This window comes from Humulus lupulus, chromosome 4 (genome assembly GCF_963169125.1).
Source record: "Humulus lupulus chromosome 4, drHumLupu1.1, whole genome shotgun sequence".
Taxonomy (NCBI): Eukaryota; Viridiplantae; Streptophyta; class Magnoliopsida; order Rosales; family Cannabaceae; genus Humulus; species Humulus lupulus.
Window position 1 is genome coordinate 12,469,210 of NC_084796.1, and position 19,106 is coordinate 12,488,315.

General features: G+C 38.2%; 1 protein-coding gene across 1 annotated transcript; it reads right to left on the reverse strand.

The window, feature by feature from the left end:
* Window positions 1-3,004: 3,004 nt before the first annotated feature.
* Window positions 3,005-6,656, reverse strand: LOC133829973 (serine/arginine-rich splicing factor SR45-like). The gene is made up of 12 exons (XM_062259843.1): window positions 6,348-6,656; window positions 5,835-5,903; window positions 5,423-5,511; window positions 4,901-4,947; window positions 4,738-4,818; window positions 4,490-4,649; window positions 4,071-4,308; window positions 3,917-3,985; window positions 3,691-3,804; window positions 3,516-3,582; window positions 3,403-3,434; window positions 3,005-3,256 (listed from the first exon to the last, which is right to left on the reverse strand). The coding sequence occupies exons 1-12, from the start codon at window positions 6,542-6,544 to the stop codon at window positions 3,193-3,195; spliced, it is 1,227 nt and encodes a 408-aa protein (XP_062115827.1). The 5' UTR covers window positions 6,545-6,656; the 3' UTR covers window positions 3,005-3,192.
* Window positions 6,657-19,106: the final 12,450 nt, after the last annotated feature.

The following is a 19,106-nucleotide window of genomic DNA, read 5'->3' on the forward strand; positions in this document are numbered from 1 at the left end:
GTGTGATTATGTTGGGACTAAGAGTTCCCTATACTTGTATGCAATGTTGTATGGTGGTATTATGCCATGTGAGCATGAAATAAATGGCCTAAGAGTGCCAGAATTAATATTGGCGCACAAGGACACGGCTCGGCCACTAGTAGTTGAGGTTAATTATATAATCACTGAGCTCAGCCTAAGCGAGCCAGAGTCAGTGGGATAAACAGAAAGTGCGGCCTAAGGGCGTCGACCCTGGAAATTGTGTGATATGTTTACTGTTATTAATCTGATGATTATGGCATGTGTTATTACCTGGATGATTGACTATTGGTTTGCAGATTGATATCACTGATTATGTGAATAATGTGGTATGTTGAGTGTTTGATTGATGATTTGTAAATTATTTGACTATTGATTATTGATTGTGCTCTGTTATATGGTTTTCTTGTTGGGTCTTGGCTCACGGGTGCGACATGGTGCAGGTAAAGGCAAGGGTAAGCTAGATCAACTCTGAATTGGAGAGCTCGGGAGGGGGGGAATGTACATAGTCCTAAATAGCAAAAATATAAATATAAATATTTATATTATTATCAATTAGTCATAATATCAATCTCAGTGATATAATAAATATACTTTCTCCAAAATTCACTGGTCTTACAAATATCAATAAGTGTAAGAAACTAATATTTTATATTATTTTAATATTCAAATATTAATATACAATAATAATTGTTAAATAATAGGTTTACTATAAATCACACTTTTCATATATATATATATAAAATTATATTGTTGATTTACTTAACAAAATAATAACAATAATAATTAAAATTAATTAATCATAATAATTTCTATATTAGTAGAAAATCAATTAAATATGTCTTTTTAAAATTTATTAATTGTCTATTATGTTCTATAAAATTAGGCAGCACAACGACTATAAAATTGACAAACCTAAAATCAAAACATATATATAAAAATACATATAATCCTAAACAGCCAGTATAATTATAGAAAATATTCAATACATCAATAATATATAAATATATACTATAAATACACATAATAACAATGATTCTAATTAATCACAATATAGGTCAAAGAAATTATACCACAATGATCGGATTTCACAACAAGTCAAACGATGATTTTCTGAAACTCAAAACGAACTCCGGAACCTCGAACACTAAGTTTCGACCATCGATCTACGGTGGCTCGTGGTGGGCCTACCACCCAACTATGATAGATGTAGGAACAATTTATTGGGTTTTGAAGCCCATAACACGAGGAACACGATGGTGGTGACAGATCGGCAAAAGGATACCCGAGGTGGCTGAATCGCAACTTTGAAGTCGTGCGGTGGCCGAACTTAAATCGACCGATTGAGGTGTTTAATCGGTGAGTGCCATCAAAATTCCCCACGAGGTCGATAGTTCAGAGGCCTCAGAATCCAACGGTCCGGCGCGTGGCTATATGTGGCGGCCGAAAAGTATTCGTTCGTCGTCGGACACAGTAGCACACAGAGAAAAAGAGAGAAAGAAAAGGAAATTTTTTAGGAGAGAGAGAGAGAGGGGCTACAGGAAAATAAGGCTGAAGCTTTTTTTTAATTACATTTGGACCCCAAAATATTAAAATTCTTTTCAAATAAGCCCTTTAGCAAAACTTTCTTAATTTTATAAAAATCTCCAATTAAAATTATATGTCATTTGAGTCCAATACTTGACTACTCAAGTTTCTCTCTCTTTAATCTCGTTAATAACATAAAATCATGTTTTAAATACTATTTTTCCATTATTATTTCTTAAATTTGTAAACTTATACATTTTATGTATTGAAACTCTGATTTATAATAAAAAAAAAATGTATAATGAAAATGTTGGGTGTTACGTAACCAATTAATTTTAATGCTCATGCCTTCAATTTTGGAGACTTCGTTCATAAATTTTAGTATTTTTATTAAAATAATAATTTAAAAAAATGTTTCTTTCAATACCATTTTTTTTTTTCATATTATCATTATTTAGTATGTTAATCTACCTTTATTTATTTATTTTGTAAATATTTTGAGATTCAAATACTCGATCTTATATTTTGTTCTGTCTATTTTGTATATATCTTTTTGTTAGTCGTCTTTCTCATAAATTAGATAATAGATTAGTTTGCATATTTTTCTGCTAGACAATAAGTTGACTAGATGGAAATAATCATTCAATGTCTTTGTTTTCTTCCTTTCATTTTTTTTTTTTTTTTGTGATTTAGTCACTATCTCAAAAATATATATAATTTTAATTATATTATAATAAAATTTAATATCAAGCTATTTCGCTATAAATTTAAAAAAAATTGTAAAACTTGACATGTAGTCCGCCTATTAATTTTGTTTCCGTTTTAGAGGAAAAAAAAATAACAAAACTCATTATTGAGCGAAATTTTTCTGTTAATATAGAATACAAGAAAAAATGTTTTTGTTAGTCAATTTCAAACTTTTTTTTTTAAATTTTCATATTATTATGGCACTTGTACAAATGTTTTGTATGAAGAAGAACCACATGTAATATTAAAAAAAAAAAGTAAAAACTTTATAACTATTGTTCTAAAATAATTCTTGCTCATTCCTCTTTCCTCTTTTTATGACACCTTAGGGCGGTGGCAGAGTTGTACAGGCAAATAATACATGTTGAATAGAAAAGTACTTCAATCAAACACAAGACGTGACGCTACAAACAAATCTGGTAAAGCATCAAAGATATTCTGTTTAAATATATGCATTTATGTATGTATGTAATACCCCACAAACGAAGTACTACTACTACATTAGAGGATATCAACGTCAGTGTCCAACTGTCCATCGATAATTACGTGAAAACAATCAAAAGAAAAAGCCAACCAAGGAACTCTTTTTTTCTTTTATCACAATCACTTTCTTTCTTGTCATATATCTTTCGCAATAATTGAAAAACTAACGCATTTGAATCACATATTGGCATGTTATGTTGGGTTTTGAACAGAACAACAATAACCGAAATGAATGGGAGAAAAGTGATAATCATCATTCAACCAAAACAACTAATCTGAAATACAATATTGCTTCTTCTTCTTCATACACAAACTAGTAAAATGAGAATATCAACTCAGCCTCTCTAGTATTTTTAGACATAACATAGTTCATGGCTCAATCATACCAGACCAAAACATAGTGGGGTTAGCTTTTTCCTATGGCTTTCGAGGAGGTGAGCTACTGCTGGAGCTGTTGCTGCTGCTTCTTCCTCTCAACGGCCTGAACATGTAATACAATACACAACAGCTTAGGAAAAACACATCAAACTATATTGTGAATATCATTATATACAAGAAAAAAGATGAAACATTTAGAACGAAGGATAAAAGTTCACAAATAACAATAATAGGAATAGTAAATGTTACCTTCTAGGACTGCGAGACAATTTCCGGGTAATCTGTTTAATCAAATGAAACGATGTTATAAATTATCTAGCCAGCCAAGTATACTCGTAGGAATAAAATAAACAATGCACTACCTTTCGAGGACTAGGTGATCCAGATGATGATGATGACCTTCCGCGTCTTCCAGCTGGTCCTCGACCCCTGTGAAGACACACAACATAAAAACCAAGCAGGTTAGAATATGAAACAATAAGAAACAGCGTATGAATGAGGTTATGTTATCATATAAGTATTAAGGCAAAAAACAACCTTCTTGGTGATAATGATCTTGAGCGCGACCTAAGAGGCCTACGAACAGGAGAACGGCTACGTCTGCGACCTAGTGGAGATCTCCTAGGAGGACTACGGCGTCTTGGAGGTGAACTAAGTAAGAAACAAATATTATTAATAAGATGCAACAAATATAACAGAGCGCCAAATTCAATTAACTTGTAGATTTTAAGAGGAGTTCAATTAAAATATTTAAAACAATTACCGCCGCCTTGGAGGAAGTGGAGACCGCCTACGAAGAGGACTGCCACGCATCCTTCTAGGAGGAGATGGTCTACCAAAAAAAACAGAGAGCTTATTTATACATATATACTCAAAACTTGAAACACCAAATGTATATAATACTAGTGTCTGCATACCTAGGAGGAGGGGATCGGCGCCTTAGTGGAGGGGATGGGGAACGACCTCTTCCAGGAGATCCAATCCTCCTTCGTGGAGGTGTATCACCACGACGGTGAGGAGAATCAAGCCGACGTCGAGGAGGAGGAGAGTCACCACGACGGCGTGGAGAGTCAGGAAGTCGCCTGGGTGACCCACCTCTGCGGGGCACAGGAGATCTCTTTCGTGGTGAGAGTGGAGGTTTCCGGCGAGGAGAAGCTGAAATTAAGGGTAAAATGAAGTAGCAGTAAGTATAATTAGAAAAACAAGTACAACATTCAGATGTCATAATCATAAATCCCATGATAAAAGCATAAGTTTCCTATTTTAATCGAGAATATTGAAAAAAACAAGTACAACATTCAGACATCATATCATGAATCCCATGATAAAAGCATACGTTCTCTTGGTCGTTTTGGCCCATCCTTATCAGCACTGACATTATCAACTTTAGGTACATCTCGCTTTGGAGGACCAGGGAGAGGCTTGGGAGGAGGTGAAACTTTCTGTCGCTGAGGTAATGTGAACCTTGCTCGAACTAGGTTCCCATCAATTTGAGCCTGTAATAAGGGTATACAAAAACATTATTTTTCCCAACATAATATCATCATATTAAATATGAAACTTCAACATTTGAATAAAACTTACACCATCCATGTATATTTGAGCTTTTTCTGCATCTGCTCTTGACTTGAACTCAACATATCCATATCCTTTTGGAAGATTAACCTGTAGATGCAAATAATGTTCACATAAATTTCCCAGGACAAAAGTTATCCAGACCAAAATATCAAATTTAGTCTGAACTTACAGTACGATCCATCGCAAGCTCGACATTGACAACTTCTCCAAAGTTACCTACATGGAAAAGATAGTAAAAAGAATGAAACAGAGCATAAATACACAACTATCATCAAACAGCATTAAGATCATGCATAGGTTTCAAATTATCTTCAATATCAATGCTGCCCAATTCACAGCTCAAAAACTATATAATTACACAATAAATATAGTACAAATATGGTTAATCACTAATCAATCACTTTATTTTTGTTTAAAGAAAAAATACATTTACTATGTCATCTGTGTTCGAAATATTTTATAAATATATGTTTATATAAAGCTAAATTTTGGAAAAACATGTTCTCCAAATAAAAGAAAGGGAGAAATCTACATCTATAATTATGAAGAATATTCATGTTGTATTACATTTTAGACAATACATTAATAATCACAGAAAAATCTAAACTTGCCGTTAGCTAGAACCACCTATATAACATAATAACTATCATATGCAAAACCAATTGAACATGGAGATCAGAACAAAGCATACCGAATATTTCTCGCAGATGGTTTTCATGCACATTCCTGGTGAGAGCATCGATGTGAAGAACAAGTGACTCATGGATAGGTGAAAGTTTCCTGAAAGTCATAGGAACACACTTTAATTTATACTAAAAAAAAGAGTTTTTTTTGGGCAGTAATTGGACAGGCATATGCTCTAGAACTCTGATGAACCACAATAAGAAAGAAATGCTAACAATTTTTAGCAAAACACATATAATAGGATTCTTGGGATATTTGACAATTCACTCCAATTGAAGTGTAGAAGCACAGGCAGGAACATTAATTGTCAAAACATACCAAAAACTGCAGTTAAGGTGCGAATTAAATAAAGTTGAAGCAAACATAGATGAAGTTCCTCGGAAGAATCCTCAATTAGAAAATATAGACTAAGTATTAACCTTGGGGGTGGAGACGCCTTTTTAGATTGTGGAGGTGGGGAGCGACCACGCCGAGCTGTATCAGAAGGACTGCAAATGACACATTGGTTTAGAGTCAAAGTTGGGCCATGAACGAAGGCAATGTGGTACCACAATTAATTCCATAACGAACAAAAATAATTCTTAAACTTTGAATCTTTATATCTTAAAAATAAACAATAAGTAAACCCCTGATTCTGAGAAAATGCAAACAATTCTCCTATTAAATTTTGCAAACCTAGAACGAAAACCAACAACAATCTCACAGAATTAAACTTAATATTGTAAAAATTCGTGAATTTCAACAGAACCCTCTACCTTCTAACCTCTTTTATGGGGGCCAATTCAAAAAATCATTCAAGTAGCTTAATTTCTACCTAGAACCGTATTATCAGGGAGATTCATCTTTACATTTATAGAATTTGTCAGCAACTAAACATCATACTCCAAAACCCTAGACGAAGAATTTAAAAAAGAAAATGTGGAAGAAGAAACCTTTTCTTAGGTACAGGTGGGCTTCGGCTGCGAGAGCTACCACTGCGAGAGGGAGAAGAACTGGATGAAAAGGACCTGGAGCGAGATCGAGAGCGGGAGGAGGAGCGGGAATCGGAACCGGAGTAGGAACGAGAGCGTGAGGAGGAGCCAGAAATGGAACCCGAGGGCGAACGACGGCCTCGGCTAGGCTTCGCCATGGTTATGGAAAATGTGAGGCCTGGACCAGACAGTGAGAGGAACCCTAGATAAACCCCCAAACCCAAACAATGAGCGGTCAATTAATCGAAAAACTGGCCAGTAGCTGTGGACTAGACAAAGATCCCCCAAATCCAATAGTTTATTACTTTCCCTTCAATACCAACATAATACGACGAGTCGTTTTATCACTTTAAAATATATATATATATATATGAAATGGTTGTTTTGATTTCTCAAAAAAAAAAAAAATAGAATGAAATTTTATTTTAAAGAGTTCTATTTCTATAAATAAAAACTATATATTTTAAATAATTACTTAAAATTTAAAAAAAAAACTCAAGTCAATAAAAAAGGGTTGTCTTCGTAAAAATATTTATGGCTTTTTTTGCCACTTAATTTTGTTTAAGGGAATTTGCATTTATTATTGTTTCTATGGCTTTTTTCAATTTTAAAAAAAATTATACAACTTAATGGATATAAAAAGTATGGCTTTTTAAAAATTAAGTTAAAGAATATGGATAACCCACATTTTTATATATTAACTATGATACTTTTAATCAAGCACTCTTCAAGTCAGTGCCCAACTCTCAATAACCAAATTCTCATTCAACATAAAATCATCCAAAACATAATTCCCCAATATATATCAGCAAGAAATAGAAATAATACAAAACTAGATTTAAGCACAAACAGAATTCAGTTGTGAGCAATAGCCCACTCTTCAGCGACGTTTGACCATAAAAAACTCTCTCAGCCATCTTGGTTTCACGCGCGTCCTCTTCTCACGCGTTGCACTTTCTGGAATTGCTTGGTTCTTCTCTCTGGCTGGTGTGTCGAGTTCTTTAGCTGCTGTATTTGGAGGCTCCGTCTCTTCAAGTGCTTCCTTTTGATTTCCCTCATTTGTCTCCTTTTGGGCTTCTATGTGTTTCGGGTCCAACAACACTTGGGTTGGTCTATCACTACTCCCATCCTCAAAAGTGACCTTGTCCTCAAGGTCAGTCAACCCATAGATCTGACATAATGGACCAAAATCTTCCCAAGTGGCATCTTCAGGTGAGTTATGCGACCATTGGACAAGAATCTGTGGTATGGTTTGAGAACCCCTCTTAATAACTCTACTAGCTACAATAGCAAGGGGTAGTAACAGGGGACTATGTCCCAGATTCAGTTCAGGCAAGGGAAAGTGTGCTTGGGGATGATCACCATGGAATGTTTTGAGTAAGGACACATGAAATGTAGGATGTATCTGACTTCCTTCGGGTAGTCCCAAGGTATACGTGACGGGCCTGGCATGTCCCATCACTGGAAAAGGGCCAAAGTACCTTTGACAAAGCTTTGCATTTTGGCGATGGGCCACTGTTAACTATCGATATGGCTGAAGCTTTACTAGGACTAAATCTCCAATGGAAAACTCAATGTGACGACGTTTCTTATTAGCGGTGTTGAGCTTTCTGTAAATTCAGTTTTAACTGTTGTAATATTGCGTCCCTTGTGGTTAACTCTTCATCCATAGCTTGAACAGAAGTAGACCCACGAGTATACATGGGAATGGTGGGTGGGGGCCACCCATACACAGCCTGAAAAGGCGTCATATCAATTGTTGAATGAACACTGGTGTTGTAATGATATTCAGCCCATGATAAGTATCAAATCCAACTCTTCGGATTTTCGGCAATGAAGGCTCTTAAATATTGTTCCAAGTACCGATTCGTTACTTCCGTTTGGCCATTGGTTTGAGGATGATACGCTGAACTCATCTTCAAGCATGTACCCATCATATCAAACAGTCGCTACCAGTATTTGCTAGTAAACACCGAGTCTCTGTCAGACACAATGGTGCGAGGCAAGCCATGGAGGCGAATGACCATTGTTGAAAATAGTTCAGCAACTTTAGAGGTTGAATATTGTGCGGAAAGGGCTCCAAAGTGAGCGTACTTGGTGAAGCGATCTATTACCACCAAGATTGTTGTGAGACCATAAGAGTTTGGAAGTCCAACAATGAAATCCATTGCAAGATCTTCCCATACTCGCTCAGGCAATTCCAGCGGCTGCAACAACCCATACGGTGCGGTTGGAGAATACTTCACAGTTTGAGAAACCAAGCAAGAATTGACAAAATCTTGAACATTTCACCTCATACCATCCCAAAAGAAATTAGCATTCAAACGAAGGAAGGTTCGTTCCACACCTGCGTGTCCCCCTGCTGAAGTATCATGGAACTCTTATAATAGGAGTTTCTTTAATGAGGAGTGAACACTAATAACAAACCTATTTTTATGCATTAGCAACCCATCGCTCACAGTATAAGCAGCATCTCTACATGTTCCTTACTGTAATTGTTGATGAATTGATACTAAGTCTGGGCATGTCTCATTTTCTTGTCGTAATTTTGCCAAAAACTCAAACTGGCCGCCTGAAATGGATGTTGTCAACTGTCCTGTAGGTGCTTCTTCCAGGCGAGATAAGGCATCCGCTATCGAATTCTCTCGACCAACTTTATACTCAATGGTAAATTGAAATCCCAACAATTTCCGCAGGCAATACTTCTGTTTAGGAGTTTGAATAACCTGCGTGAGAATCTCTTTTAAACTCTTGTGGTCAGTTCGGATAATGAACGGTTGGCCCAACAAGTATTGGCGCCAATGAGTGACTGCTTCCACCACTGCTCTTAACTCCCTGTCATAAGCCAAAGCCCACAACAATCTGGGCCCAAACCTCTTACTGAAATAGGCTACAGGATGGTCGTCTTGCATTAGAACTCCTCCAAATCTCACGTTAGAAGCATCCGCCTCCATTATGAACTGTTTTGAAAAATCAGGCAGGTGCAAAACCGGTGTTGTTGTCATAGATTTCTTGAGTTTAGCAAAGGCAGTGGTAGCCTCTTCATTCCATGAGAACTTGTTTTTCTTCAATAAGTCTGTGAGAGGAGCCGCAATCGATGCATAGTGAGCTACAAAACACCTGTAACAGCCAGTGAGTCCAAGGAATACACGCAGCTGCTTAATATTTTTGGGTTGGGGCCAATTGAGCATGGCATCAATCTTGGTTGGGTCAGCCTCCACCCCCCTTCGCGAGACTATGCAACGCCCTACTACCCAGGGACCGTTACGTTGTGCATTTTAAACAGTGCTAAACTCGCTAACCGAGCCATTAGGCCATAATCCTGTAACTAAGTGTAATGCCCCAAATTTCCTAATAAGGTTTAGGACCTTGATTAGGAGGTCGGGAGGACCATAATTGATTTATTGTGTTATTAAATTATTATATGCATGTGTTAGGTGTATTAAATATGCATATGAACCTATTTCTGAGTAATTTGGTGATTTTCATATTTTGGCCATTTCAGACATATTTGACATATATGTGATATGTGTGTGGTGTTTTATTATTATTTGGTTATGCCAGGGTTACCCAGCACGAGACGATCCTAGGAAGTAAGCTAGTGGGAAATTCACAACGGGATTTATTCTTGACTCGGAGTGAGTCAAGGGGTATTTAGAGCATTACCGGGTTATTGGGTAATGGGAACCAATATTTGGTGATAAATTAGGAGTTAGTAAGTGTTAGGAGTGTGTCCTAAAAGCATGTAAAGACATTTGTTTTTTCTGTGAATAAATAAATACGATGGTTTATTATTATTGTCATATTTAGATTGTTAAATTATTGTTTGAATAATTTTGTAAATATCAGAAAAATTTCATATTCATTATTGAGGATGTGATCTTGTATTAGTACGAGAGAATTAAGATCACATGAATGAATAAAAATAGTCAACAACAACAAATTAAAGTTATGGAATTCTTTAATTGGAGTTGTAAGTACGGTTTACTGAGTATCATAATGATACAAATAATCTAGATTCAGATTATTGATGTGGTAAGACATCTCGGTAAAGGTGCTTTATATAATATGATTATATATGACATGGACCGTGTTGACGTGGTTCTTTGCCAACAGGTAATTAAGAGAAGGAGAGAAAATGATTAGTGCTAAATGTGAACCGAAATAGATATATGATCTTAGAGGACAAAAGGGGTGACTCAAGACACGGTTTTTAAGTGGTTCGAAGGTTAAAATCATTCTACTCCACTAGTCAATATTATTGATCTATACTGAGTATTTGGTTACAAAGTATTTCTTACAAGAGATTATTTTTCCAACCCCTATCAACTCCCAGGGTCTCCATATTTATAGGAGAAGGCACCTGGAAGTTGGTAGGGAGGTCATCCCGTGACCTTCTTACTTGTCGTATCAATTTTGTGACATTCATGATTAATTCCTAAACCTGACACATAAGTGTGGTTGAATCAATAGGTAAGGAAGTAATGGGCCGCACGGCCCAACCCAGTCGTGGGTATCTGAACACGCACGTTCATGCTGCTTGTCCGAGAAGTCAGGGGGATATCAGACACGTGATGCCTGATATATGCACGTTTACCTTGCGTGTGTTTACTTCTCAAGGGGTCATAGCTCCATATCCAACTCGTAACACGAGCTGCATACTGGACCCGACCTTCGGCCTCCAGGGGGCCTGCTCCAGTCTTGGAAAATGGAGGCGAGCCCTTTGGGATTCCTCGAGCTAACGACAGAAGCTCCGGTCTTAGGGGAATTCATGAGATAACTACGATTAGTCAGTAGCTCGGCTTGCTAATCAGCCCGTGTGAAAACCAGGGCGTACAGACCGATATGAATTAAAGTCTTTATCCAAAAACCATTTAACAATAAAGACTTCTGATTCATATCATAACAAATGATCATTTATAGATCAACCTAAATCCTGAGTGTTCATGAACTCCTGTTCATGTTTATTAAATCTTTTGATTCATTCGTTAAGGTCTCTTCAAAGAATGAGGCTAATGACTTTTGTTTTGGAGATTTAATATCATGGATGGCTGGGAACATGTATCAACAATACGGAATATAATCTTTCCTAACAAATCGTATATTAGTTCCCTTAAGGGTTAATTCTGGAACTGAATGATTTTGAGCTCAAATCTATAATTAGATTATAGATTAATTATTCACTAGTGAATTAATGGTACTTAAGGAATAAGAAGTAAATTAGAAATGTTAAATGGTAATTCTTCCATTCTAATTTATGAACTACTTAATTAGAGGGTTGAACTATTGTAAGATGGTTATATCAATGGACGACTTAAGAAAAAGATTTCTGTAAAAGTATATCTATAACATAAAGAGTGCAATTCTGAATTTATAGTGGATTAATATCAGAATTAATGTAACGTCCCAAACTCCAGGGACCGTTACGGTGTGCCTTGTAAACAGTGCTAAACTCGCTAATTGAGTCATTTGGCCAAAATTGTGAACTAAGTATGATTAGCGGTTTAGGGATTAAAAATCTTAGTTAGGGTGTAACGTTTCACTAGAACGTTTAATATATACATTGGGATCCCAAAAACATAAATTTCAGAGTTTATTATAGAAAATATTTACAACAGGCCGTTCTAAGTGGCAAAACAGGGTTCAACCCTAGTTCCACTTTAAACCTCGGCCGTGACGGACGAACAGCTGCATATGTACACATCATCACCTAAGCCCTCCAACTCAAGGATGGTCTAGCTTCCTCTTGCCTTTACCTGCACCACATAGCACCCGTGAGCCGAAGCCCAGCAAGAAAACATAACACTATACATAAACATTATCAAATGATTATCATTATAATCACGTTGAGCGTAAAACTTTCAAACCAACGAGTGAACATCACATGATTCAAGAGGGAGAGTGGCTGCTAGGTAAGCCACTAGCCTCCAAACACTTATTTCATTCATCGACCCTCGAGGTCGGTCTAGCATTAATGCTCCTTGAGTCATTCAATGCTGATGGTCGATTAGATCTAATCTCCGCTGGCTTACGTGAACCACGCTAAGACCGTCTTGGCTAATAAGTCAGCGCTATGTGACCAGTGTCCAGTATCACTGCCGAACCTGACTCATAAGTCACAGCTTCACAGCTGATACCAACACCTTTGCCAATTCTGACTGATGAGTCAGTGCAACGTGACCAGTGCCCAGTACCACTGCCAAACCTGACTCATAAGTCACAGCTTCACAGTTGATACCAACACCTTTGCCAATTCTGACTAATGAGTCAGTGCAACGTGACCAGTGCCCAGTACCACTGCCGAACCTGACTAATGAGTCACAGCTTCACAGTTGATCCTAGCACCTTTGCCAAATCTGACTAATTAGTCAGTACCATGCACAGGTAAGCAATGCTATCAATATGTATCATATGCCAATTATCCAAGAATAGAGCATTCAGCATGCTTACCAAACAGTTGCTAGCATAATCATGATCATGCACAAACTCAGAGACTCAAGCTCTGGCCAATCTCATATTCATCATTCATGGCATGCCCTAATCATATGTTTCTCATGCATCACATGCATCACACTTAATCATCCAGCATGCCTCAATAATAATCATATGCAAAGTATCCAGCAATCCAACATGCACCAATAACAGCCATGCATGTCACGTTTAATAGTCAACCAACATGCATCAAGAATAGCCATGCATGTCATACATAATAATCAACCAACATGCATCATAATATCCATGCATGCCACATATACACAGGGTGCAGTTTTCTTACCTCAGATTCGAGCTAGAACCAATATAAGAACGACCCTTGAGAACGATCAACCTTTAAGCCCTTAGCGGTCACCTAATCATAACCAAATATGGAACACCATCAATAACATGATAATCAAAGGTTTCCACACCAATATCTAGCCTCCAAGAGACCAATCCAAACTAATCCAAGTAGTAGGGACACTCCCGAGGCCCACAGCTAAGTTCCCGGGGTCAAAACGAGCAAACGGGGTGAAAACAGGGCAAGGGCTGCGGCCCTAGCACCTTGGGCCGCGGCCCCCAGGGTTCTCTTAGGCAAGGGCCGCGGCGCCCAGCAAGGCCAATTTCCTGACACCTGCTTCATCGAACTAGGGCCGCGGCGCTCAAGAACAGGGCCGCGGCCCCCAACCTTGGGCCATTCCCAAATGTGTTTTAAGCACTCCAAATCCTCCAAAAACATACCCAAACATTCCCCAATCATCAAATCAAATTTCCCAAGCTTCCCAATACTCCAAAACCCAAGGCTCAAACCGACCAAAAACTCAACAATTAACAAAGTCCAATTCTAAGCTTAGAAACTTTAAAAACTTCAAACTTAGATTACCTTTGATTGGGTTGTTTTCCGTCAAATCCTCCAGTTAAGAAGCTCCTAATCTTTCCTAGGATTGCTATGCCCCGAACCTCGCTTGATTCCGACTCCTAGAACTCAAGATTTCCTCAAAATGCTCAAACGGTATAACGGACCGTCAGAGAGAAAACGAAAGGTTTTCTAACGTACGTTCTTATCTGACAATCTACTTCAAGCTTAAGTAACCTCAAATAAAACCTAGTGCTCGGGGTCCCGAAAACACCCCCTGGGATACTATAGTCAAAACTTCCAGAATTCCATCCTGATCTCAAATATTCCCAATCTATCACCAAATAAACATTTCTATTACCCCAAAATTGACCCCGTTATGACGAAACCGCTAATCCATTATATATGACCGTCTCATGCCGAATAGCTCGAATATATCTCCATAATAATGAAATCTCATTCACAAATTACAGTATGCACCCAATTTACAAATATGCCCTCAACAGGCCAAATTACCAAAATGCCCTTATAAGTATAAATACACCCATATGCATGCATTTACCATCATATAATAATATAATTCACGTAAACATGCATATAATCATTAAATACAATAATAAATCAATTATGGCCCTCCCGGCCTCCTAATCAAGGTCCTAAACCTTATTAGGAAATTTGGGGCATTACAATTAATAAATTAACTATTATAACTAAAGAGTTTAATTATTTAGTTTCAATTTATTGGAGCTTAATGTTATAGGTCCATGGTCCCCGAAATGGCTCAAACAATCACTGTCAAAGGCAAATACAAAAAAATGGGCAAAAATGACTTATGTGATAAGTAAAATATTTTTCTATGTATCAAACATAATTATTGTTTAATTATGTATAATTAATTAATTATTTGATTTATAAAAAATATAATTAATTTTGAATTAATTTATTTTTGGGATTTTTGGTATTTAAATAATAATAAAAATTGGGAAAAATCACATGCCTGCATAGGCATGTGGTACACGTGTGGCACAGTGCACAGGCACTGTGCTACACGCATGAGAGATGGACTTAGTCTCTTGATTCCACAATTTTAGTTATTTAAATATTAAATAAATAATGAGATATTTTAATATGATTAAATTATTATTTAAACAAAAATCTGATAACTGATCAGTTATTTTGAATTTTTTTAAAATAACAAATATTTTAATATATTGGATATTATTAAATATTGGATATCAGTTTTTCACATAACGTAACTTTTCAGGGATAGAAAAATATCTAGGAATCTCTCTCAGAGAAAGAGAACAGTGACAAAAACAAAGGTCATTGTTCTTCACAAAACCTAGGTCCAAACTTTATCAGATCTCATGTGTTGAGAACATCTGATAAATAGTTATTGCCTATTATTTGTATAGCGAGTCCACACTCGTTCTTTGTGTGCCTGAGAACATTTTGGAAGATCTTGGTGTGAGATCTCAAGGATTCAGCCATACGAAAAGATAGCAGCAAGGAAGGACCTGAGGTAATTTTTCTATTCTTGTCCTTGATTCAATATATATATGAGTGTGAAGAAGTAGATCTAGAAATCTTATGGGATTAATTTAACAATTTGATTGTTGTTCCGCTGCACATAATCTCTGATTTGATCAATAAAAACCAACAGTAAGATCATGGGGAAATTCTGGAGGTTTTGACTATTTTGTCCCCGGGAGTGTTTTCGGGACCCCGAGCGTTATGATTTGTTTGAGGCTACTTAAGCTTGAAGTAACCTTTTAAGAAATAAAAAGAATGTTCAGTAAGCTTTCTCTCCCTCTAAGTTCCATTTTCGCCTTTCGATCGCGATTTTGAAGGAAACTTGAATTCTATGACTCGGATTCAAGTGAGGATCGAGGCATAGTGATCCTAGGGAAGATTAGAAGCTAATTAGTCGGAGGATTTAGTTGGAAACAACTCAATCAGAGGTAATTCAAGTTTTAAGTTTTTAAAGTTTTTAAGCTTAGAATTGGGTTTTATGAATCGTTGAGTTTTTGGTTCATTTGAGCCTCGGGATTTGATGGTTTCAGATCATTGGGAAGTTTGGAATCTTTGATTTTTTGATTTGGAAGTGTTTAGGTATGTTTTTGGAAGGTTTGGGATGAAGAAAATCAGATTCATGGCTGGTTCTGGGTGGGGGGCCGCGGCCCTAGCTTGAAGAAGCAGGTGGAGGCATTTTGGACTTGCTGGGCTCCGCGGCCCTGAGTGAGAGGCGTTGCGGTCCTTGCTCCTGTTGTGGCTGGGGGCCGCGTCTCATGGTGCTATGGCCGCGACTTTTGAGTAGTTTTGAGCCCGTTTGGGTGTTTTGACCTCGGGAACTTGGTTTTAGGCCTCATGATCATTCCTACTACCCGGATTAGTGGGGTTTGATTTCTTGGAGGCTAGGTTTTGGTTCCGCGATTGATTTTAGAACTTGAACTCATTGTATCACCATTTGTGGTTGTGACTAGGTTATCACTAGAGACTTGGAATCGAGATCGTGCTTGTGGCTTGTTTATTGGTAGCTTGTGCTTGGACCATAGGTAAGAAAACTGCACCCCATATGTGACACGTATGGTTATTATTGAGGCATGTCAAATGTTTAAATGCAATGCATGTGATGCATGAGAAACATGTGATTAGGGCATGCCATGAATGTTGAATATGATATTGATCACAGCTTGAGTCTTTGTGTTTGTGCATGATCATAATTATGCTAGCAACTGTTAAGTAAGCATGCTGAATGCCCTACATTCGGATATTTGACATATGACGTATGCCTGGTAGCATTGCTTACTTGTGCGTGACACTAACTCATTAGTCAGAATTGGCAATGGTGTCAGTATCAACTGCGAAGCTATGACTCATTAGTCAAGTTCGGCAGTGGTACTGAGCACTGGTCACATGGTATCGACTCATAAGTCAAGAACGGTCTTAGCGTGTTTAACGCAAGTCGATACAAGATTAGATCTAATCAACATCTGCATTGAATGACTCAAATGAGCATTAATGCCGGACCGACCTCAAGTTCGATGAAAACTAAAAGCGCTCTCAGCTGTGAGTGCCTTCTCCACCGCCTGTGCATAAGTAGTGACTCCTGCCACAGTGGTGATGCGAACGTCACGGGCTAACTTGGGCTGTAGCCCCTGGAGAAATCTCTCTCTCCTGGTCCCATCAGTGGGCACCAGCTCTTTGGCAAACTTTGCCAAACGGTCAAATCTTAAGGCATATTCAGTAACTGATAAGTTTCCATGAAGTAGCCTCATAAACTCATCGGCCTTCGCCGCTCGTATAGCATCGTTATAGTACTTCTCATCAAACAAAGTCTGAAATTCCTCCCAGCTCAGGAGCTTAACATCTTTGGTCTGGCCGACCACTTCCCACCATATCCGGGCATCTTCCCGAAACATATAGGCAACACAGGCCACCCTCTCACTACCCACTACCTTCATAAAGTCAAGCATAGTGGTAAGCATGCCCATCCATTGTTCAGCTTTGATAGGATCAGCGCTGCCTTCAAAAACTGGAGGTTGTTGTTTCCTGAACCGCTCATAAAGAGGTTCCAATCTATTTTCAACCCCAGGCTGCTGCCCAATAACTGGCACTGACACAGAAGGTGCCTCTGATAAATTAACCACTGCAGGCACTTGTTGCTGCCTCAGGAGACGAAGCTCCTCTCCCTGTTTCAACACTATAGCCTGCAAATCATTAAACAACTGCTGCCAGTTTGCAGGTGCTGGCTGTGGAATCTGGGAATGGTCATTCTCTTGACCCTGGCTGTTGTCATTATTCTGACCCTGACCACTCTGGCCAGCTGTAGTGTCTGTCTGTTCTGGGTTCATTCTGTCACTGATACCTTACTGAAACAATAATAACCAATACGGCTAGTCAGGTAGTAATAACTAAACCTCTTGCCGCCTCACGGTCCAAGAACAAGCAGACAATTATCATATTCCACAATCATTCAATATGCACAAACAGATACATGTTTATGGCACTCAGCACTCAGCATGTATCATATAACAGTTCATAACATTTCAAGGGCACAAGGCCAACACAGTGACTCATGCATACAGGTAAAGCATTTGCACCACATTTAAGCAGTTATGCACATAACTACATAAAGAGTTACCAAACCAAGAGTCGAGCTTGACTTCAGTGATGTGTGTACATGCCCAGCCAGTCTACAGGAACCTTAACCTTGGCATTGCTCTGATACCAAGTTGTAACGCCCTGGCTACCCCAGAACAGTTACGGTGAACGGTGGACCGGAAATTTGACTCACTACCTGAGTCCTTTGGTCAAAAATGTGCTCTAAGTGTAATTAACAGGTTAAGGTATAAAACCAATAAAAAAGAAATGGAGATTTTCATTACAAACTGCTCTGCAGAGCTAAAAAAAAACGTTTACAAGCTGTTCTCAGTACAAAAAGGTCACTACTGTTGTAAAGTTACAATCCCGCCGACCTAAGCGGCAAAAATAGGGTAAACCCCCTAGTTTCTCTGAGAACACCTTGACCGTGGTGGTCAAGCGGCTGCATATGTACACACCACCACATCAGCTCTCCACTTAAGGCTAGGTGAGCTTCTCTTTCCCTTTACCTGCACCACATAGCACCCATGAGCCAAGGCCCAGCAAGAAAACATAACACTTTATATAAACATTATCAAATGATTATCGTTATAATCACACTGAGCATAAAGCTTCAAATAAATGAGTGAACACCACATGAGGTTCCGATAAACCACACTGAGTGACTGCCATGCATGTCACTAATTCAAATGTGAGAGTGGCTGCTGAGTAAGCCACTAGCCTCCAAGCGCTTATTTCATTCATCGACCCTCGGGGTCGGTCTGGCATTAATGCTCTTTGAGCCATTCAATGCTGATAATCGATTTGATCAAATCTTGTTGGCTTGCGTGACACACGCTAAGGCCGTCCTGACTAATAAGTCAGCTCAACATGATCAGTGCCCAGTACCACTTCCGAACCTGACTAATAAGTCACAGCTTCACAGTTGATACTAGCACCCTTGCCAAACCTGACTAATAAGTCAGTGCTATGCATAAATGAGCAACATATGCTAAGCATTCCATATACAATCCACGTCCATATTCTCACATTCCACATGCCTCAGGAATATCCATGCATGTCACACTTGGGGTGTAGTTTTCTTACCTCTGGTTCGAGCAAGAACGAATAAAAGAACAACCCTGAGATCGATCGACTTTTTGGTCCTTTAGCGGTTACCTGGTCATAACCAAATTATGGGATTCCATCAATAAAATGAATAATAAAAGGTTCCCAAACCAAAACCTAACCTCCGGGACCTCAAACACCACTGAACCGGGTAGTAGGTTCAACCCCGAGGCCTAAGG